We start from the raw sequence: 24,335 nt of genomic DNA, 5'->3' as shown, positions 1-24,335 counted from the left end.
GGTGGGCGTTCCACCACAACACCAATTGATTTTGACGCTGCCCCCGATTTACAGGGGTGGCGTAAATAGCAGGCAGCACCAAATTGAAGACCAGGGGAAACCTTGTCTTAACATGGCCAAACAAGGAGAAATGCTTTATTTTTTCCTTGTATTTGCTTTTTATATGTGTGCTGCATTGTGGAGCAAACATAGAAACAGCTAAATGCCATAAATTATTGTTGATGTGCAGGAAGGCGTATCTTCCTGCACATAATCAGTCATTTACAAAATGAAAATTTGCAACTTCTATGTGTGCTGCACAATGCAGCAGACATAGGAGTTGCAAATCACCATTCTGGATTGTTTATGTACAGGAAGGGACACCTTCCTTCACATAAACAATAATTCCCTCAACGCAGGCCCCCTTGCACTATGGTGCAAGGGTGCCTCCGCTGTGGCTAGGCAGCTGATTTTAGCACCAGTTCAGGGAGAAGTGCAGCAGTGCACTGTATTATTGTAAATATGGCACATCCCTGCATTTCTACCGTGATGGAACGCAGCGTTAGCAATTTTGGAGCTATCCCGCACTCCACCACTTACTTGTAGATATGTCCCCATGATTCATGTTCTCGTGCTTGGCAACAAGATAGTGAAACATGATACTGGACCATATTGGATGGAACCTGAGCCAGACTCTATCAGGAGCTCTCCGGCCGAAGTGCTCTGCTGAGGGGCCGCCTGGACTTTTGGTGCCCCCGCACTGCGAGGGCTGTGTTATGCCCCTGATCCGGATGTTCATTAAAGGAAATAAAACCCAGTTTTTCAGACTCTACTTCTCTGACTAAATACTTATTCTTTTTTCCGTTCATTTTCCAATGCTACTTATAGTTATTGTTCCTCAGTTGACATTTGCTGTTAATTGCAACTAATGTTATCCTAATTATTTTAAAGTGCTCTGCAGCTGCTGTGGCTAGGTTTATGAAACAGCAGTTCTACAAATAAAAAGAAAATTAAAATGGAAGAAGCCACAGAAATTACCTAACGGATATGCCAGGGTAGGAAACTAGATGACTGCCTCACAGTACTTAGATGCATTCCCCTTCCAATTCCATTCATGGAAAGGGACACAAGAAAAGACAACTTCATCTACTCTACCCACTTCCCTGACTTTTAGCCGAGAATTCTCTGCCTGACATTAGCTCTGTCTTCTCCCACAATATTTTCCTAGCACGCATGTACCCAAACATCTAACACGGATTGTTGTCAACATCTAGAGTTGTAGCCCCTGAGTTCCGTTTGTTTATGGCTATGGTGCATATGAATGGGCTACCAAATCAGTCACCATTAGGTTGATCTACATGGTTGCCGGTGATGGGAGTATAAATTGCTGCGTTGAGATGTCAGTGGTGATCCACGCCTTATGATGTGGAGAAATTAAATATATTTAGGACCTTGGTCTTTAAAACGTCTTACTCATATCAAACCTTGTTCTTATATTCACTACATCGCCCAAATAAAACCATAAACATCTGCCACCACAGCAAGTCACAGCTAAAAATGTCATATCATATAAAAATCTTATTGCCTCACAGCTAGAGTTAATCCCATATTTAATAAAAACAGGTTTTAAAATGCAGCACCTCAAATTTAAAACATATAAACAATTGCATAGGTGCACAGTGAGTGACGCTGCATATTCTAAGACCACAAGAGAGGCCCCTGCCTCATTTAAAAATTACTTCAGTGCCTCACCAGAAGTATATAAGGGATCTAAACCTATCCTGAATCTTAATAAAGTTTTTGGTATTATATAGCTAGGTAGCCTTGCCAAATAAGGAAAAGCGGTAGCTTCTTGCCAAGTTACTCTCATATACATTGTCGATTTCTTTGCCGATATATATACAAATCCCTTAACCTTCATTCTTTCTAACACTCTTATGTTTAGTTCCTTTTTGGGAGGCAGCCTAGGCACCTCAGTATTTACCGTTTCGAAGTTAAGACATCTTGCCATCATATTTAGGCGCCTCTTTACTTGTCTGGTTCATTCTAGTTCCCGGTCAATAATTTCTTCTATGCAGTAGCTTGAGATTTTTGGAGATTTTAAATGTTTATTGCAGCATAAAGTAATTGCTGTAAAGTTCCAGTTTTTCAAATTGACTTCTAATCTTACTGCTTGGAGCACGGCACATTTAGGCAACCGTAGTATTTTTGAGGCAATGCCCTTCTGGCTTATCCCAATCAATTTTCGCCCCTAAACGTTTCTAAACACAGACCTTCTGTTCCATAAAAAAATTAGGGGGGATCATTGCATTATATATAATTAACACAGGCTGTAATGATTGTCCCCAAAGTCCCTTTTAATTTTTTTTTTTAGCTCTCCTACTGTAGAGGCAGCTCGGATTCTTAGTGTCCAAATGCCTTTTCCACAATAGTTTACTATCAAAGATCATTCCTAGATATTTATACAAGGGAACTTCCTCAACCACTTGGTTCCCGATTGACAATGTAAAGGATTTACTTCTGTTCCCTAAGGCTAATATTTTTGTCTCTTACATATTAATCGTTCAATAATTATTCTCACAATAGTTACTGAACCCTTTTAATTTCCGTTGGAGTCCAAAATTCTCAAATCGTCAGCATACAGCAAACATGGATGTGGAGTCCCCCCTGCTTCAAGATGTGGTTCTAGAACACTGTTCTACAACTAAGAATTCAATAAACATGGCAAAATAAGCATCTGTTTAATAGTGTACTTGCTCTTTTGTTGCAGATCTATTGGCCATTTATGTTAATGGTTATCACGCAGATTCACATGGGTCTTTCCCTAATAACTTGGTGTACATTAAAATATCAAGTGTTCTTTTATTATTGCAGTTGTCATGAAATATATCACAGACGAATATTAGACCACAGAGGTGCAGGAAATTCCCATCAAAAGCAAGTCTAAAACAATGAAAATGCACAACCCCCAACCCCACCACCCCCTTCCCTTCCCATCAACATCCGAAAAGGCCCAGCAGTAGCGTCGTGATAAAATAGCACATCGAACAGCAGGCAAAAATATTAACAGACATATACCCAATGTCTGTCACTCTGCCCCCTCTCAGTCTGTCTCAGCGTTTCTTCTTCCAGTACCTCTTCCAAAGAATAATACGATATCCACTTGCCCTATACTATCTGGAATTTGTGTGGGCAGCCATACTAGACTATGTGACCGTCTCCGCTACCATATACATATACACATCCATCCCCTTTTTCTATTCCTGTAGTGTAGGACGTTCCCCTGATTCCCAGTGGTGAGCCACGTCTCTATTTGCGACTACTAAAGTTGACATAGTTGTGTTTAGTGTATTTTTATCTTATTTGTTTTCGAATAGGATTACAGTCCCAGATGTGATGGTGGCCCACGAGATGCTTTTTGGAGCTTATCAGACAATGGTGTTATATTAGATTGTGAGGAGAAATGTATGCCCATAATTGCAGCACATTAAAATATTAATTGTTTATTCTGATTTGTTGTATGATTGTGATTTTGACGTGTTTATCTCCCCTTCTAAAGTGAAATGTTAGAGGATGATGATATTCTTTTCAGTAATTGGATGAGGATGTACTAATTTTTGGAATCATCATACCTCACATGGCTTTACATTACATGTTGTTTAAACAGTGATGTGCTCTCCATGTGTTCTAGATATAAGATAGTATTTTGTTTTCAATTTTTTCAGCCTTCACAAAGTGATCAGAGGGATCACAAAACATGTGAGCCGAACTTGTGGCTGCATTGTTTGAATTAATCAAAAAATAGGTATTACTATTGGAACTTTCGTTTTAATAAATATACTACTGGAATATAACTTGAAATCATTTGAACATTAGTTGAGGGCCTGGTGTCTCAACATTTTTGTTTATATTCAGTGTTCATGTACCTAGAAGTAAAGGTTAATGTAGGAGTGCATTACAGGGACTAGGCCAAAAACACTCCTTTATTTCTTATGAGGCTGGTCATAATTGTGCACTTATGTAGAGCTAAATATTGTTTTGTGGCCGATAGACCTGGAATCCTTGGTGTGGTTTTCCCCCTAACGTTTGCACACTTTACCACTGGTAACCAGAGAAAGTGCTTGTGCTCTTTCCTTAAAACATGGTAGAATTTGCTTATACTCAATTGGCATATATAATTTTCTGCTTCAACCATAGTAAAGTGGCACTCTGTGTTCCCGGGGCCTGTAAATTAAATGCTGGTAGTGGGCTTGCAGCACTGATTGAGCTACCCACTCAAGTAGCCCTTTAAAAATGTCTCAAGCCTGCCAATGCAACCTGTGTGTGCAGTTTAAACTGCTTTTCAACCTGGCAAATAAACCTTTTGCCAGGCCCAAACCTTTCTGTTGAATACATATAGGTCATCCCTAGGGTAGGCCCTGGATTGCCTAGGGGACAGGGTGCAGTTTATTTAAAAAGCTGGACATGTACTTTTAAGTTTTAAATTAGTTTTTCACTACTGCATAGTCGGACTCTCTCATAGGATAACATTTAAGTTACCTTATTACATTTAACATGTAACAATTTCCAAATGGGAGCAGGTAACCAGTTCATGTTTGGTGTCTTTGGAATTGTATTAAAAAATCCTATTTTATGGTGAAGTCGGATTTTAAATTACAATTTTGAAAATGCCACTTTTAGGAAGTTGGCATTTTCCTGCCTTAGCCATATAGTGCCTGCAGGCTGTCAGAGGGTCACACTGCTGGGTGTAGTTGTAAGTTAGGTTTTGTGTATTCCTCCTAGACAGCCACACACAATAGAGAGCTTAGGTGTGCCTGGAGGGGCCATCACTGGCAGGATCTGGGCACAGCCCTACTTACACTTGAATAGACTGTGTCCTGACTCCACACAGGGGGCTGCATAACCCCTGTAGTTAGTCTGGTGCCAGAGCAAGCGATGAAGGAAACCTGTACACTTCAAAAGGAAACCTCTAGAAGGTGCTCCTACTTCAAATGAGGCACCTGGTATAACTAATGGACCACAGACACCAACTCTTTAGTACACTTCTGGACCTGTGGAGACTCTTGAAGAAGTCCATGAAGAAGGACTGCTGTGCTGCTGAAAGGACTGACATTGCTGGACTGCTGCCCTGCTGAATGACTGCCTTTCTGGGCTGCTGCCCTCCTGCCTGAGTCAAAGGGTTTTTGACCTGCACCAGAGCCCAGGATTCCCAGAGTGACACCAAGGGCTAGTCTGCTGGCCTCCTGTTCAGAGCCACAGGCACAAAACATGCTCCCAACCACGTGCACCAGCACCCAGATCCAGCTGTAGCAAGCATCTGACCCCCAAGTGGTGCCCTTCAGGTACTGGACCATTGGTGTGGCCTCAGAGAGGCTGAATTGGAGATTTTGGGCTCTTTGAGACTGCAAATGGTCCTGTTTGTGCCAAAACCTTGTCGCTCACACAGTTCACCAGCATGATGTTCTGTTAACCCAACTCTTCGTGCTACAGCATCAGCTGCTCACGGGGAGTGCCACCGCAAATATCCAGCCTGCCCACTCATGACGACAACAAGATCTTCGTGTTACAGGGACGAGTGTTCGCGATGCCAGGCCTGCTCTTCATGCTACAAGGATGACTGTCCGCAATGCTTCTCTGCTCCTTGAGGCTACCTCCACCAAGAATAGGATTCTATGCTGAATTGAGAAGGTAACTTTTCAGCGGGACTAACCTGGTCCCTGCATCTGACCCGCACTCCATCGCGGTGGGCCCGGATTTGTGACTTTCTCCCAGTCTCGCACGCCCCGATAGCTTTGAGGGCGTTTTGGACTTTTTGACTATCTTCACTTATCTCTGGTTCTACTGGTTGTATTTGTGTTGTTTTGGTCTGGATTTCTTTATTGAATTTTGCTCTATTTATATGAATTATGTGGGAGGGTTCTTTTGTTTGGTTTTCACTTTATTACTGTTTGAAGTGCTGCATAAGTACTTTACACATTGACTCTAAGCTAAACCCGACAGTTCTCTGTCAAGCTACCAGAGGAATGAGCACAGGTTAATTTGGGGTTGTTTGTGCCTTGACCAGGACAAGAATTGTGGCTGCTGCCTGAGTAGGGACCCCCCCCCCCCTCAACCAGTAACACAATTTCTCATGCTGGCCAAATCCCTGCTGTTTACTAATCCTTTCTAGATTTTTTTATAAGAACGGTAGGCATAATACTTTCTTTTATTTGTATCTGATGAAGGCCAAGCTATTGCTCCTCTTCCAGTTAAAACTCCAAAATACACCTTGCACCGCTGTAGAGGGGTCTTTGTTCTCTAACACTTCTTTACAATCCTCAACATGCACTTGTCTCCTGGATCCATTCTTTGAGCCTCACATCCTACTCATGTGCCAATGACCTCCATATCCTGGTCAGCATATACAAATCCCCTTGATTTTACTGTAGAAGATCTCTAGAAGAGCTTTAAGACATTTACCACTGTGTGCACGCAACTGGTGTTAATTCAACTACAGCACCTTGAATGACAAAAGTCTTACATGAGATTTATGCATAAATAGCGAGAAGCACAACATAAGATTTATGTGTACATTTATAATGTTTATTTTTACATTTACAAAGCACACCTGATACCTAGGAAGGTGTCCTGGTGCAAAAGACAGCCTAAAGTCAAACTAAACTCACCAGCAGGCGAGTTAGATGAAATAGAGCAAAGATTTCTAGGATTTCCTGGATGGCAAATGTTCCTTGATGGAGTGGAGAGAGCGGGGAGGCTTGTTCCAGAGATCGAACGCTTGGAAAGAAATGGATCTTCCACCGGAGCATGCCGTCATCGGAGCACAGCAATCATTTTGGATAATACCGAAGAAATGCATTTTACAGATAAGAGGCATTGTCGTATGAATTGCCTTATGCACAATACAGGGGGATTAACAATGTTCCTTTTAGGCATTGGAAGCCAATGTAGTTTGTCCAAGGTTTCAGAAACAAAGGAATTCTCTGACAGAGCCAGTGGCAGTTTTGCTACAGCAGTTTGGATCCTATACAGGCACTTAGGCAGGTAGTCCGGGGATGCCAAATACAGAGTTATTGTAGCCCAACCTGCTCAAATGTTGCCTGGAGCACCAGTGGGCACATAGAAGGAGTGGACCAATATTCTATAAATTCTTCAGTAATATTAAAGAAGAAGAAAGCTTGTTGAACTGACTGATCAAAGATAGATCCTCGTTAAAAAGAAATCCAAGATTTCTCACTGCCAACAAGGTTGTGGGAGCAGCTTCCAGGTCAAGGTCAAAGGTCTTAAAGGAAGAGAGCATTCAAGGTGAGCCAAACTGATCTTCCACATGCCAGTGTGGAAAATTCCAAAAGAAACTGGAGAATTGTGACTGATAGATATGAATAGCTGAGTATCATCCACATAATTTATGAAGGTGATCGCTCCATGATTGCGTATTCACTGACAAGGCACCTGAATAAATAAGGTAGGGTTCAGTGATGAACTATGCGGTACTCCTTGACCAATGGTCCTAAAGTCTATTAAAATGGGGGAAGGTGCATGGATGGACACCTGTTTCCAGGGTAGTAGCAACGACAGCTCAATGCCGGGACACTGATTCGGATTTCTGCCAGCGGGAAGATCAAGATGTTATGAGTGACCATGTTGAAGGCAGCCAACAGATCTAAAAATACCAGGCCACAAAGTTGCCCTGGTCGAATGATATTTGAAGGTCATCCAGAACCGAGATAAGGGCCAATTAAGTACCATGTGAGGCAAAGAAATCAGATTGAGGTTGGTCAAGCAGATGGTTGTGCTCCAGATGATCTAATAAAATCCTATTTGCAGGTTTTTGTTAGGATTTTTACAGGGAAAGTTAAAAGTGATATTAAATACAAATTGCTCAGATTAAAAGGGTCAGCAGTAGGTTTGTTTGGTTGGGGAAATACCATTGCCTTTTTTCATGCTGATGGAACCGTAACGGGTGAAAGTGAGATTACAGATGGAACGTAACGGATCAGTTACAGAGGTGGCACATTATTGCCTGATCCTAGGAGGTAAAGGATTGAGAGGCAATCCTGAACAGATGGAGTTAGCAAGTTGCGTAAAAGTGTCAGGATGGATCTGTCGACTGTCAGAAAGCAGAGGTGGAGCTTCCCTAATCTCAAAAGGTAGGAGCAATAATATCCACCAAGACTCAGTTGGGAGTGATGCTTGAGTGCCACTTTAATAAGGCAAAAAATGTTGTTTCAACTAACCAGCTCAACTCTTGCTCAAAAAGCCATTTACAGCATGGAATGCTCAGATGTGTTTACTTTTGAATGGTTCCAATACACGTCTCTCTCAATACGAATCTATGAGAATTAACATGTGACTGAAACTGTTACTTCAACGAAACTGTCTAATGAGCAGGAGGCAGGATCTTCTCAGGGAGGGAATGCAGGAAGACCTTGAATTTGAGAAAATGATGCATAACCAGACCCCTGAGTTTATTAATTTCCTAAAAGCACACTTGCTTCTGTTTGACAATTTTGAAAGTGAGGCTATGCATTACTACGAGATACAGGAAATGCGAAGATGTACTACCTAAAATAAAATTGCATTAATGCTAAGACAATCATGATACTAAGCATGCATGTTAAGGATGATGATCACTTCGGATTAATATAAAACAGTATCCAGATTCGTAATTATGTAATAATATGCATTATATCGTATGCAATATATAATTGCAGATTCTGATACACGTACAATGAAGCATTAATATTACAGCAACAGGCATACATGGTTATGTTTTCTCGCTAGCCGATATTAAAGGCTAATAAAATAGAGGATCTTTCAACAGTGGCACGCCTGGGGACTTGCCATCCTTGAGCTGGTTGTTTTAACCAGTGTTCAAGGCCTGACAACTTCAACACTGGTAAAAAATCTCGATTTTTGCCTGCATGCTCACTTCAGTTTAACTCCCACGTTAGCTCAGAGGTTCTCTCTCTATTCTGAAACGGATTCTCCCTTACCTGTTCCTCCAAAAAGTGACTCAATGCAACATTGATCACTGCTCCCCACCATTCTTCGTCAGTAGACACTAAAGAGTTCTGAATACAGAAGCTCACTTTGTATCACTCTTACATGTTGATATTCATGGCGCTGTAAAGTTATAAAGAACAGTCATCATGTATGCATTTTGCTGGAATGAGCGGTAATATTAAAAATGAATTGCCATTAACTAACCAGCAGCATCCTGTGTGCTAGTATGTATTTTTGGATATTTATGTAGCACAAAACCTATCTTTAAAGCAACGGATAAAAGGGGGTACAAATTAAGGGCAAGTAATGCTCACTTACAGAAGGAAATGTCCTCTACCTTGTCATTCACGTGGGTTAAGACATCCAAGTGGTTCCTTCAGGACAAGGCATCCATTGAACAGAAGTGTCTTCAGCTTCTTTTTGAGGTGAAGGGTGTAGGTGGTTTGTTAGATCTGTGCATGGATGGAGTACTAGACCCTTCGGGGCATGCATACTAAGAAATCACGCAACGCAGCAAGTCACCTTGCTGTGCTGGGTGATAGAGAAAGGACAGGAATGCCCTGTACTTAACGTTACATGCCAAATTCCTGTCTTTTCCCTGCGCTGGTGCACAATGTGCTGCCTAGTGCCAACTCGGGCACCTTTACACTATGGTGCAAGAGTGCCTGCGTTGTATGCAGCATTGTTTTTGTGCAGGGAAGGACACCTTCCTGCACAAAAACAATCCTGAATACTGGGCATATTGGGCCTCAGCTAGGCAAAAGGTTCTGTGGAGCAGGCGAACTGCTCATGTGTAACGAATGGGGTAGGAAGACGAACTAGGAGGTAATGGAACAGGCTGAGGGGAAGATAGTACTCATTCAGCACAAGATCTTGCCACATCTTACAGCATTAAAAAGGTGATAGAGGCATGCATAGGACAGATGCATTCAGGGATGCAGCGTGTCATTGCAGCATATTTAAAGAGAGCGAACAAGGGGGGGGGGGGGGGGGGGGAGACGTATTTTGAACTTCCTCAAGATGAAGTCCCTTTCTGAAACTCGGAGCAAAAGAAGGAGGTGATAATTTATTTTAAAAAAAGAGGCAATCCTGTCAACAGATCGGATTAAAAAAAGATAAATGTACAATTAAAATGTATTTGCAGACTATATTCTAAAGACCACAGTGGAAGTGTTCTTCAAACATATTTTTGTCTTGGAATAAAATAATTGACTTTGCTTGATGCTAACATGGGACATCAATTGTCACTGAATCCACATTTATATCTTGTACTGTTCAGTTTGTCTTTTTGAACATATACTCACATCCTGCTTCTCTGTGCTTCTTTTCAGGTGATTCAGCCAGCATGCCCGACTCCTGCCCCCAAACAAACATGTTCTGGCAGAGGGTACTGAGAAAGCCAAACCAATGGACAGAACACACCCTCACGCTGACCTCCAACGTCAGAGCCTCTGAGCTCTGAAGCCAACAATGGAAATCAGACTTTGGCTGCTGTGACCACGGAATGAACAGAGCAAACACACTGATGAATGGTCACAGCAGTGGAAAACCCCAAATTGGCACCATTCCCAAGTAAACCAAGAGACGGATCTAATGTTTATTTGCGAATGTACTTCACCTTGACGCAAACTGTTAACTCACTGCTTAATTAACAAGCGAGTGCACTAGGAGTACTCTCTACTATTATAACCATTTGTTGTTTTTTTCTCTTGAATATGTAACTTTGAAAACAGAACTGTAAATATCTTAAAACCTCATGAAATGGTATACCATTAAGAAATTTTAAATTGATTACATTTGTCAAAAACAAAAGTATTCCATTATTATAATTCATATTGTATCTCCTTGTATGACTAGCATGCTCTGCTGGACATCTTTCTCAAGTCAAGCTTCTAATTTGTAAATATAAATTTTGCACCCCAGCTGCAAGGATTAGCTTAGGTCTGTAATCCTTCTAATGAGAGGGTTGCTATTATTTACAAGGCCACAACTGGTAATTTACAGGAGGTTGCTAACTGAAGTCTGACAGGGACTGCTTTCATATCAGGGGTCAAGAGTAAGCTTCTTGAGAGCCATCAAGTGCGCAGAATATTCATGTTGTTCATGAGATTGTGAGTAAAATAAATGTGAAAAAGGCATTAGGTGCAATATGGCGCACGTACAAAACATTTACTATGATCAAGGTAACTTGCAGCCCCTCCCTGCCACTATTTCCTCAATGCGTTTCAGACCCAACGAATCAAGGAACAAGCAGAGGCTGGAGTTTCACATTATGATACAAAAGTGTATCAAACTCAGAATAATGCCTCAGTCCCAAGAGTGTGCTGGTGCACTAGTCCAGAGGGATAGGTGAGGAGGTGTGGCTTGTCGGCCTTAGTTGCCTAATTTGGATCTGGGGAACCAGGTTCAGTTCCCGGTGTTGGCTTAATATCCTGATCACCCCGTGCTTATGTATAATAATGTATCTGACTTTTAGTAATGTAATCTGTTGCTGTTCACCCATCTGATGTCTAACAACAAATCGCATTGAATTGGAAACTATAATGCGATCTAATATATTTACAACGTTTTCAAGATGCAAGCCTCTAATAGAAAGCGCTATGCTAATGATATAACATTATTTATATTGTTATAATACACATATTGAGAAAATAGGGTATCCTGATGTGGGCACACTTATGGCTGCAACAATTGGTCAATACTGGTAGCTTTACGTCAAACGTCAACATACACACAATGTTAAAGCACCGATAAAGGACGCTGAACATACAAAGATATGGCCTAATTAACCAAAATGACTGTAAAACGGGAAATGACCGAAACGAAGAGGGGTGGGTCAGGGCTCCACACTGCCCAAGGTTTCAGGAGATTTCATTAGCACTTGACAAAGCATGTCCCTGAAACATTTGCAAAAACTACATGAAAAAGACAGGTCGAAATTACACTTCAGATGCGGAATGGTTTCCTTACAGAACTTTTATTTATGTAAGGTTTTGCAAAGAATTGCTCAACATGAAGGGTTTTTTCTTTATAAAGCTGTATACAAGTTGTACATGATGGAGCTGAAACCATCAGACTCCGCCAAAATGATTTTAAAAAAGTTTAGAAAAATTAAAAGTAATCCAAAGAAACGTGCTTCCTAGAACTGAAAGCAGAAAATGCTATACAAACAGGATTGAACAGTCCCTTCATGCTTTGAGTCTGAAATGTTAATAAACATTGAATAATAAAATTGCTAGAAAAAAAAAAAAAAAAAATCAGCTGAGGCGAGTGTAGAACTCCACGCAAGTATTACATTTCCTTTAAAAGTATTGTAAAAAAACAGATCAACTTTACTTACAAGTTTTCGTTTGTATAGTAGTAATCTTTGCCAAATACTGCTCCTGCAGTACACCATACTAATTTATTACACAAGAAAATTTTACATAGGTAAATTTATTTAATATTAATCTGTAAATATGTCAAAATATACAAAGCAAACAGCATTTCCCTTTTTCTAGTGTAATAACCCATTTATATCACTCATATTTATACATAAATACTACATATTCTACCTGATCAGTGATTATACTGGCTTATATTACACATAACGTGTCTGGGAGGCTGACAGAATATACACCTAGGTTTAGTACTGAAAATAGTAGCAGCGAGTTTACTATCATGGAGGGTACCAACAAAATCCAGGCCCGGTTTTAATGCATTGACCAACAAGCTCCCTTTAAGCACTGCAGGTGTACTTCTTAAGAACCAAGCACGCACCAAACGTGATCATCTTGCGAACCTGAAATCAACGCGCTCATAGATCTGATAGTCTTTTGGATATGCTCTTGTGGTGAACGTTTACCAGTAGGTATGGCACAATATGCGGCCAGGAAGGACTTTATTTAACTTTATTCCTGTGAATCCTATTATTAAAATCATTCATCGCATACTCGCCTGTGCGATGACTTTGCAACTAAAGTTTGAACATACTTAAAATTCGTGCTCGCAAATATGGGTATTATAAATTCCTTTAACTCAGCATAAAATAAGGCCTTTTGGCACTAAGACATGAACGGATGAGTCGAGAGAATATACACTGTTTCGAAAGGGCAAACATAACCGAGAAAGTGGCGATATCACAAAACTGGAGCAGGTTTCAGAAAGTTGGGACCGGAGAGGAGCAGGAGCAAGTAAGGTTTAGGGAACAGTGAAGGCTGGATAAGAAAAAGAGTCTCTTATAGTGACTGCTCAATGTCCACATGTTAAGTTCTGCCTTCCACATGACTCTTGCTTTCATGACAAATTTACATGGCTTCAAACTCATCGATTCTTTGTTTGGTATTCCCCTGTCTGATCTGCCTCAGTGTCTTGTATTTGTCACGTCCCACTCGCATGTTTTCATTGTGGATCATGTCGTTGTGAGTCTTCTTGGTCTCATCTCTGGCCTGGGACAGCTCAGAAGTCAAAGCCTGCAAAGCAAAGGGTAACAGATGCTCAGGACAGTCATGTCAGTAGTTAAGAGGCAGTAAAGGCATTAGCTTTCTTCAATCCACATTTCACATTTATTTTATTGCAATATTTATATAGCGCTTACCACCCCAACTGGGGTGCTGAAGCACTTGCCTACATACAGTGTGTGTTGAGTGTGTGTAGTTTTTGTTTTGACTCTATGTGGGAAGTGTTTCCAAGCAGGTGTATTGACCATCAAGGTGTGGTTATCATGTTCTGGAATAGAACGCTTAGCAGTGTGATGAATGAAGATCTGAGAGAGACAGGATATTGTTGATAGCATCCCATATCGGACTATCATTGTGAGATATCAAGAAGTAGCCATAACTTGTAGCTTTTTGGAACCTGCAGTGATGGAGTGAATTAACATCCTCCACAGCCAGCGGCATATGGCAGCTTTCTTCAGTATACCATTCCTGTTGAGTTAGTGATGGGTGGTTTATTGATGTAGACTGGTACTCTACTGGGCGATGGACCTGACTCATCGCAGTTTTCTCATATGCGAGAGTAAAAGTGTGAAGCTGCATTAAGGAAATATTACGCAGCCTGTATGAACTACAATCGGCTGCCTGACCCAAGAGTGTTATGGTATTAATATTAGTGTCCGCCAGGTCAGTTATACATTGTATTGTAATTACATTTATATTGTACTTCCTAACCTTTGCAAGGCAATAAAACACTAAGTTCGGCAGTACGCAGCTCCAAAACCCAAGGTTAGTGGTTATTGGGACTATTCTTGTTCTCTGAAGGGAGCCATTCCATGCTTTTACTTTAGTTTCAATGTGGAAGATTAAAGTATTCAGAGATATGTGTGATCTTTAGGGCGATACTGGGTATGTGAATTCATACAAATGGTTGGTGGTATTAATTTATGAGACTGGTTTTTGTTACGTTGCTTGGGGGTGTCTTTTAAAGGATAGTTTGTGATCTTTGAAAATACGTTTGGACAGTTTGCAGAAATACAATAATGGGTAATAAGGCATACATGCGTGTGGTAACAAAATGGGAGATGCATGGAGGATGGGAATACACAGGAGGCCTTTTTGTAATGTCATGTAATCTGAAGATGCAAAACTGTCGAAAGAAATAATAATTGCATGTGAGTCAGTGACAGAATCATGCACACATTCTATTTCCTGAAAGGCTATAGCAAAACCACCACTTCAACAAGAACAACTGATCAGCTGAATGTCATGTATTCAAAGTGTTTCCATGCTTGCAAAATGAGTGCAGCATTGCCCCTGTATGCTCCAAAACTGGTAAAGTAGATACCCTTGACACCCACTCTGGGATAATGGAAGCAAAGTGGGGTAAAAGTAAGGTACATCGCTTCACTAGCTCAGTATCTGTCTAATCACAATTCTCCTGACAACCCAAGAGGTTAGAAAAAAATTGAAAGTCATACTTGTAAATTGAGTTGTCACAGGAACTATGGGGCATATGTATCAAAAAAGAGTTTCCGATTCTCAAATTGCAATTTTTAGCGATTTGCAATTAGAGAATCGCAAAATGCAAGGCATGTAAGATTTGCGAAAATCTTTGCGAATCCTACATATTCCTTATTTGCGAATCGCAAATTGAGATTCGCAAATAAGGAATACCTTCCCATACATTCCTATGGGCTAGAAGGCCCATGGGAAAGAATGGGAAGACATGCTCAATTTGCGATTACCAATTAGAGAATCGCAAATTGAGAATACAATTTCAAGGTTGCAAGGGTACCAAAAGGAAACCCTGTTGCACCCCTGAAATATGCATGTGTGCATATTTTGCGCACATACATGCCCACAGGGCATGTATGTGCGACATATGGCACTTGGTGGTAATTTGCAATTCCTTAAGGTTAAATAGCAAATTTCTGGTGCTTCCAAAATTGCATTTATGGAATCGCAATTTGCAATTCCTTAATTGCATTCGCAAAATAGAGAATCGCAAATTTTGCAATTCTCTATTTTGCTATGGCCTTTTGGGATTATACATCCCAAAAGGCTTTTTCCCATTTGCAAACGGGCAGATTCTGAGAATCTGCCCATTTTGCAAACGGGAAAAAGGCTTGATACATATGGCCCTATATGTGCATCAGTCAGTTAGACAGTCGCATATCTTAAAATCAAGGCTGTTGACCCTAATGCACAGCAAAGTGAATCATGAGGATCAAGCACAATGATAGGTACATAAGAATGCAAGAATGTACATCTAGCAGGGGTGGATATCCGCCAGGAAAATAAAACCTTGTGCCAGTTCTGTAGACCTTCTCAAGTCAAAATATTAACTTTTGAGACGTCTTTGTTAATGTTCCTCACGTAAGTCACGTAGACCACCAAAGCAGCCAAGATGAGCTTTAGGACTCATACCCTGGCTGCTAATGTTTAAGGAAGGAATGGACCATTACATGACCTGGTGACTGGTGATGCTTGATGTAGCGTTCACTATGGTGCACACTTCACAATCAGAACCAATAGATTTAATTGAAGTGGTTTTACAAATGTGATCTAAGTGGACGTGGATGGAGGTTGGTAGAATGTGCTGTGCAAATAGGTTTTTCACCATTCGGCCTGCTTTCCACAATGGCAACATTTTTAATTCAATGTATAGTATATTTAGGTCATTCGTTGGAGAGAACTTGTGGTAAAGGAGTTTACCTATTGAGCACTCAACCTTTGAGATCATTCAGGGGCAAATACGGACCCAGGTGATCAGCCTTAAAAAATTGTTTGTGGCCCCTTCTGTAACAGGGTGGTTTCCTGGGGGCACAAAAAAACATAAGCAAACACCCATTGCTCACTCAAGGCACTTGTGTAATGAGGCCTGAAGAGAATCCAACAAAAAGTTATTCAAGTCTAATTATCTTCTTTATCACCACCATGGCATGTCACCAGACTTATCCCCTATGGGCATTCCAATTAACATTTTTCATAAAGGCAACACCAAGAAATTTGTGACAGTCTACAAGAGTGAAGGGCTCATACCCCAGCCTCCAAGGAAAAATTACCTGATGTTTTCCAAGGGGACTAGGTGTGTTTTTAGTAAAATAACTAAGGGTATTACTGAACCAATATTAGTGTAATGTGTTTAAGTGATGCTATGGACCAGCTGTGGTTCTGCCCCAGGTGATACCATTTCCTAATAACAGCCAACTGCATGGCTGGCCTTTTCCTTAATAAAATAGATGGATCTTGTCTGCAGCACACAAGGAACCTTGCTCTCTAGGTCTTGCCCACGTTATTGTTCTGTCAGATTCTGTAGTTCTTGCTTGGTATTTTTTTTTTCATGACACATTTTATTGGATTTTGTTGGCATAGTACATGATGGCCAACATAGCCAAACAAAACATTACAGTGCAGTAACACTCCGTCACCCACCCTCCACAATACTGAAGTATAATTTGCGGGTAGACCGTCCCTACCATCGCGAACAACAGTCTGATGGGCTCTATTCAAGGAATACAACTGTGGGTTGGTTTATGCTAGGAGATCAGGGTATCATGATCATTCGTTAAATTGTCGAACCTCTGTATCAAGAAGGGAGTCTACTGATGGTGTATTGCTTGGTATTTCGAATACCCATAGTCTTACATTGATGCTTTTGCAGTTTTCTTGGATTTTACCCTTGTCCATATTCTTTTGGGCTCTAGTTCTGTCTGACACGTTACTTTGTTAATAATGAAGCCATAGCTTCCAGCTTACAAATTCAGCCTAGACTGCACATTTCTGTGTATTTTTATATTATTTGAGTCTCGTCTCTTGTTTTGTATGTTAACTCAGTAGTGGTGTCCGCAGACTGCCATACTGAGTCCATCATTTGTAATATCTTGGTTTGTGTTATTACAACACACTGTTTTAATTGAGAGGTCCATATGATTTCACACACCACTTTTCTTAATGGATGCGCATTGATGCGCTTTTTCATAAACTTCCATTGCACTCATGAGCATAAAATATGTGCATTTTCTATAGAATACAGAGTTGTAACCACTATACAATATTTGTACAATTCTTACCATCAGCTGCCTCTGTACACGTTCATTCTTCTCTGCCTCAGTGATGCGCTGCTCCTCATTGCGGTCGTCTGAGATGCCCTCATTGGTGAATTCTGCGCTGTAGGTGTTGTTGAACTCCATGTCATCCTCGTACAAGTTCACATGGAAGTTATCCTTCACCGGCTCGTACACTGGTGGCGGTGGTGGTGGTGGTGGCGGTGGGGGCGGTGCACTCATTACCATATGTAGCTCCTCCCTGGTTTTGACCAGATCATCTTGGGCTTCTCGAGCCTTTAAATGAAAGCAAATGTATATAATGAACTCACACGGTTCTTACATACCCAGTGCTGAAGAACTCTGTCACAATGTACTCTGTGGCTATAAAGGGGGCATTAACGCCTAATAAATACAATAGATAGGACACACTGGCCTTAAGAAAATTAAATATGAAGAGTGATTCGCTGAGAATTTCCAGAGAAAATATTCTACAACAAAAAATACAGACGTTATTTCTCATATACTCAAAGGTTAGTAAATTAGACAAAACTAATTTAAAGTGTCTTTTCTGAAGACATCACACACAGTGCCAGCCCAGGGCTTTTATTGTCCCAAGTGAAAAAGCCCAACTACACCTTGACACATCTCCCCAAAAATCTATTTCGACTGTTGTAAATCACATATTTCTCTATCACGCTTCGAGGAATAAATGAGCTTAGAACTCACTCAAGTGAAAACATTAAGAAACAACAAATCACTCAGTAACTAAAATGAAGGTAATGGCTTTACATGTAAAAAGTAAGGGACGACATAAAAACTAACTTTTTTTCCTACAAAAATCATGCAGCACATTTTATTTACTGAGTTACAGGAGGCAGAAACCTGCTGTAAAGTGTCATTTAAGGGTATTATTTGGCTGTGGTGATCGCTTTTATATGTTCTTTGAGAAGCAGGCAACTTGACAACAGAGCAATTAGTCCGGGATAAAATGATTTTATTCGATGAAATAATTTTTTTGATCTAGGCAGATGTGTGAGTGTGCCATGTTAGAGTGCCAGCCCTGATGACAAATGACTTTTGTGTGATCACCGTCCGATTACTACACAGTGACTACTAGTATGGTGGAAAGGGATACAGAACAGTGGTGAGATGATACATGGGAATGAAGGATTAGATGCAGAAAATGCGGATTAAGCAGTATGAGAACGGAATACAAGGACCCCCCTTTGCAAAAGAAGCAGAACAGAATGGATAAGGATAGTCAATTAAATTGAAAAAATGACAAGTGACTAGAGCTACATATAAATGACCCTTTTAAATGTTTGGTCTTTTCATTTTGAAGTTATTTCATTCATTTGAGTTTTACATCGGTTCTCTGTTTAAACTTGGAGTATTAAAGGAGAGTACCATCTATATACCACAGAGAAGTGATGATGACTGTGGTAATGGTTGAGATGAGGAATTAGCAATTTTTTATTTTTCTAGAATACGTTTTGCGGACTGTGTAAAATTTGATTAATTTCCTTTAGCATAATTAATCAAAATGCTGGAAAAGTATGCAAAGTTTAATGAAATGTAAATCTAGCATATAAATGTATGTTTTTGCAATGAGCTCGAGGACATATTTCGCGCTAAACATTTGCACAAAAAACTCCACGAGTGCCACGAACAACAGATGCTCACGTTCTGTTCATCTGCATCCTTCCTGTGCTTCCACTATAGGTTTTTTACCCAAACGCACTTCAAATTACACAATGGGGTGTAATGGAGTAGTTCCAGGAATTTCGTGTAACAAGTGTGATGGAAATGGATGGAAATTACTTGCAACAAAAAATTTACCTAGGTTTATTTTTGAGCTGGTCAACAAATCTGCACTAAATTTGTCAGAGAACCTGTCTGTTTACATCTGGTGCGTTGTCCCAACATTGTCACTTGTTGGTTATGGGATTCAATGATTATTCAGTAAAACAAATCTAGTTTGAAGGTGGTACATGAACTCCCATGTTAAATTATGCTCCTTGCCAGAGCTCAAACCACTAGACTGATCTATACAAAAAGTGGCTTGAAAACGGATAAGCCATGCCACAACAGGTTCCACTGTGTAAATCTTTTCATTGTTTTTGGGCCATGCACCATAAGCTCTGCACTGAGCCCTCTTGACCCTAGACCCTGCGGCACACCAACTTGGGTCGTGGCCACAGGGCATACAAAGCCTGAAGGAATGACTGACTATTTTATGTAAATTTTATCTGTTTACATTTAAAATGTGCTTTTATGGTTTCTTTTTAAGACGAATACAGCTTTATTGAATTAAGAATGAGATAGGGACATTAGTAAACTGTTGTGATGTACTAATACTAATTGATGTTGGCAGAACCTTATTGCACAAAGGGTGAAGCCAGATTGATTAGAGCGATTTCTCGCTGGTCGAGATTCCACTGGCCACTGAAAAATCTTTTGTTTGAAAAAGTCAGAGTCGTAAAAACCTTTATATTCTGATTGGTGACTTACCTTTGGTTTTCTTTAGCAGGGCAGACAAAAATTGTTTTTATTGTTTATTTTTATTGAAAAAGTTGTGAAGTTGTGTGTATGAGAGAAATCTTAAAGGAGGGTGAACTGCTGCAAGGAGTGAGCTCATACGTCATAGTGTGCCGCACTGGGCCAAGTTGGTTGGTGTACTGTCATGCTGAGATTGGTTGATAAGGAAACACAGTGTTACACTGTGATAGGTCAGTTGCTGTTGTGAATACTGCATTAGGTCAGTTGCTGTTGTGAATACTGCATTGGAAATTGGTGAAGATCGTTCAGAATAGAAACCGACAGGATAGGAGAAGAATATTTGACGTTTACAAAACAGAATCAAAACATTGAGTTGGGCTGCATTTATTTGAAATGATTATTGCTGAACTTTGCAGAAATCATGAATGCTTAAAAGAATTTAAGAGTTTTTTGAGAGGTGATGTTACCATTCCAGTACGGGAAGGAGAAGAGGCACCTCCCAAGGGTACACCTGCACATTACATGACAATTGAATTGGGATTACATGCATGTTTAAGGCTTTGCCAATGGTACAATATTACTAAAAAGAGGGTTCATTGAATTTCCCAAAACATGGTACCTTTGAGCTTAGAATTATTGAGAAATTTAAGGAGAAGCTTTACACCATGAAGCCACCATCTAGACCCATGCAATACAAAGCTTTAAATATGTGGGAGAAACTAGCCCGAGATAAAGAAAGGGAAAAATACCAGACTTAAAGAGCAATACGTAATTATTCAGATGCTCGATGGAATGAAGCACATAAGAGATGGAGAAAAGCAATAGTTGAGGGAACTAGTTTCTTTGCAGCCATTACCACTGACACATCCGAGAAATCGAAAAAGGATAAGGTATAAAACAGAGAAAAGGGGAAAAAGGAGACCAACAGTGATTTAGGAGAGGATATTTTGGAAGAAATGTTAGCCGCATGTCCTCCACCTTATGGAAGCACTACCACCGGTACTAACAATAACGTAATTGCAAGTGTTACAGTGGCTAATTGCCCTATTTAACTGAGTACAATACAGACTGAAAGACCATTGCAAACGTTCTAGATTGCCCCACCACTTGTTAATCCCGACACCAACAGTTATCCCATCTAATGTTACTACATCCATAGGGACTGTTCCAGTACAGTTACCAGACAATGCAACAATCTAGACAGTGGTTAGACCACCTATGACTGCCCAGATTGTCATTGCCTTACAAACGACAGCCCCAGTAAATATTGTCACAACTCGAGAAGCCCAGGTGGCTGTAGGAGAATAAGCTGCAACAGGGTTTATCTCCCATCCTAGAATTCAAAGATTCTTGCCTGAAAGCCAACGCAAACAATTGAGTAATTGAGAGATGGGGGGGGGGGAATGATTGTGTTTACAACAGCAATAAAACATATGGAGATAAATTTGAGGATGGGATTTTTCCACCATGGTTTGAGGAAGCAGCAGAACTTAAAAAGACACAATGACAAGTTACTCCTGAACCCGACACAGAGAGACCATTGAATGTTTCAAAATTATAGATTGAACTTGAAGAAATTTTTAGGCGATGTTTAGATCTTGAATATTTGAACCAATATCAGGAGAAAGTTGACTCGGAAATATGATGTCGGTCTTTCAAAGAGTTTCCAATTGAAGAGAAGTTACACGGTCCAACAAGATGATGGAGCAATTAAGACAATGCGTTCTTCAGGAATGTGGTTACACATTTGAATTGGTAAAGCACATTCATAAATGTAGTGATTTTGAAAGGTGAGAAATGAAATGGTCCAAGAAGTATGAAAAGCAAAACAAACAGCCAAAAATAGATGAGGACAATAGAAAGTCATCAACGACTCACAAGAGCCGGAGGGAGCTTCAGCTTCTCTATTAAGAGAAATAGCACGTTGAGTATATGGCTATGTCCTGTAGAGAAGAGGTGGTCTTGCAGAATTTACAAACAGAGACAAATTTGTGCAGTGGTGAACACAAGTTGAAATATTTGTTAAAATCACAAAAGTGTTCTGGATTGATTTGAATACTTTCTTTGAAATTGTAGCGCCAAGTGATTTGAGGGCTGAAGGTAAAGTTACTGTTCAATTGGAGTGTGAAGAGCTGCCAAGGATGATACGTACTGATGCGCAATCTCCAATAGTGATGAAGAAATTTGAAGCAGTGATTACTTTTCTGAAAGGCAAGCTACCACTAAAAAATTTGGATTGGGTTAAAATTAAGAGAACAGCAGATTCTGGCTGCTGAAAACATTACACTGAAGTGCTGCCAGATTCTATATCCATTCAATCTTTCACCAATAAATGATGATGTTTGAAATGAAGTTGAACATAATTGCCAGGATGTCACAGACTTATGCACAAAGCCAAGACCCTACATTAAAGATTAACCCCTATATGAGCCTGATTATATAATATTTGTTGATGGCTAGTTTGAGAAACAAAGAAGGTACCCTGAGAGCAGCTAATTCTGTCCGCACAATCAATGATGTTGTAGAAGCTTTATGGCTTCGAGGCATTACCTCAGCTCAAGTTGCAGAATCAATTGCCCTCACAGGAGCTTGCATATTGCGGCCCAATTAAAAGTTACTTTATTTACAGAAAGTCAGTATGGCTTTGGCATAGTTCATGATTTTGGGCAGCGATTGTCAAAAAGAGGTTTCATGACATCATCTGGCACACCGATTAAAAATTATGAACATGTGAGGAACCTCTTGGAAGCTCTCCAATTGCCTGCTGAAATTGCAGTTGTTAAATGTGAAGCACATCGGATTGGCAGTGGTTACATTGCCATCGGTAACAGGTATGCTGATGAAGTAGCACAGTATTGTGCACTATTGGCTTGATATTTAATAAAACTTTCACATTGATTCCGAAGAGGACACTGCCTATTTTATGTTGATGCTTCAGAAGCAGAACAGCAAGGTTAGACCAGAGCAGGATGTGGGAATAATGCAAATGACAGCTGAATGTCAGCTCATGGTAGACTAGTGTTGCCTGATAGTTTGTTGTTTCTAATGACACACCACTTCAATGGACACACATTTAAGGAGGAATGCCATGACCCGAATATTCAGACAAAATTAGTTCAATTGGTACACTGAGACACATAGGGAGGTCAGGTGGTCACTTCAACAGAATGCAGATGGACTGTATCAAGATGCCTGGTTGCAACGGATAGAGCTATGTCTTGGTCATAGCATGCTTCTTCTTGGGATGACCAGAAGAAACAACAGTCTCACAGTAGCAAAACGGTTATTACAAGAATAGATTTCCCATTACGGGATGCTGGTTTCTCAGAAATCAGATCGAGGTACCCTCTTCAACAACAAGCCCTGAAAATGATCTGTACCACACTGAGACTGAGCAAAGACTGCACTGTTGCTATTGACCTGAAGCTTCTGGCATAGTGGAGCAGTTAAATGCCACAATTAAGTCTCGATTGGCCAAGAATTGTGCCTCAACATCACTGAAATGGCCTTATGCTTTGCCTTTGGTGCTGATGAGTATTAGAGGTAACCCAGAGAGAAGAACAGGTTTATCCCCTTATGAGATTCTAATGGCTCAGGTATGAGACTGCCTTTTGTACCTGAAAGTGCACTTGTGAGCATCACAGATGATATGATACTCAATTACTACGAGGGATGTGGTGCATTCTGTCTCTCACCAGGTTGCAGCTGCCACACAAGACCCGCATTGAGAACACTGCCACCAGCTCAGTCCAGGAGACTGGGTTGAGATCAAGGAGCACGTTCAGAAGACCTGCTTGGAACCTAGATGGAAATGCCCCTTCCAGATTATCTTGGTTGCAAATACTGCTGTCAAATGAGCTGGAGTTTTAAATTCGGTGCATGCTTCTCACACTAGGAGAGTGAGAAATCTGTATGAAGAAATTGTGTTCTGTGAGCCTGAAAGAAGAGCACCATTGGCTGCACCATCTATGGTTGAGCCACAGCAAAGAACAGTGATACCAAGATTGCAACTACATCAAGAAGAAGAGAGGGGGGAAGAACTTCAAACTGTTGCACAAAACCAAGTGCCTGTCAACACACAAGGTGCCACTGAAGTCTCTGATGAAGAAGAAGAGACTTAGCCTCAACTTGAGAGAACTACTTAGACAGAATAAATACGAATATAGGATCCGGGTGAAGGAACAAGCACTGAAACTGGAAGAGTCACCTATAAAGTTGAGTGGCCTCAAAATAGTAATCAAAGAAAATTGGAAGCAAGTGTGTCAGTTAATCGAATACCACCGACCATCACAGAGGAGACAGAGTTGAACGGTGGAAGAGACACGGAAGAGGATCAACAGTGACTGAGGAGATCCAAAAGAGCAAGAGTGCCTTGTCTGAGGTATTC

General features: G+C 40.5%; 2 protein-coding genes across 2 annotated transcripts in view; one reads left to right on the top strand and one right to left on the bottom strand.

Annotated features, from left to right (window-relative positions):
* The window catches only part of SYTL3 (synaptotagmin like 3), a 523,043-nt gene extending 512,259 nt beyond the window's left edge, over positions 1–10,784 (top strand). The window contains exon 16 of the mRNA XM_085612149.1: positions 10,314–10,784. Within this exon, the coding sequence (XP_085468275.1) occupies positions 10,314–10,444 (131 nt within the window). The 3' untranslated portion in view covers positions 10,445–10,784. The remainder of the gene's footprint in view (positions 1–10,313) is intronic.
* Positions 10,785–11,940: 1,156 nt separating this feature from the next.
* EZR (ezrin) overlaps positions 11,941–24,335 on the bottom strand; it is a 151,418-nt gene continuing 139,023 nt past the window's right edge. The window contains exons 13-14 of the mRNA XM_085612150.1: positions 17,474–17,743; positions 11,941–13,433 (exon numbers count right to left, since the gene is read on the bottom strand). Coding sequence (XP_085468276.1) covers positions 13,269–13,433; positions 17,474–17,743 — 435 coding nt within the window. The 3' untranslated portion in view covers positions 11,941–13,268. The remainder of the gene's footprint in view (positions 13,434–17,473; positions 17,744–24,335) is intronic.

The sequence above is a fragment of the Triturus cristatus genome, chromosome 6 (genome assembly GCF_964204655.1).
Source record: "Triturus cristatus chromosome 6, aTriCri1.1, whole genome shotgun sequence".
Lineage (NCBI taxonomy): Eukaryota > Metazoa > Chordata > Amphibia > Caudata > Salamandridae > Triturus > Triturus cristatus.
Note: the sequence above shows the minus strand (reverse complement) of the source record. Positions and strands in the feature narration are given on the sequence as shown.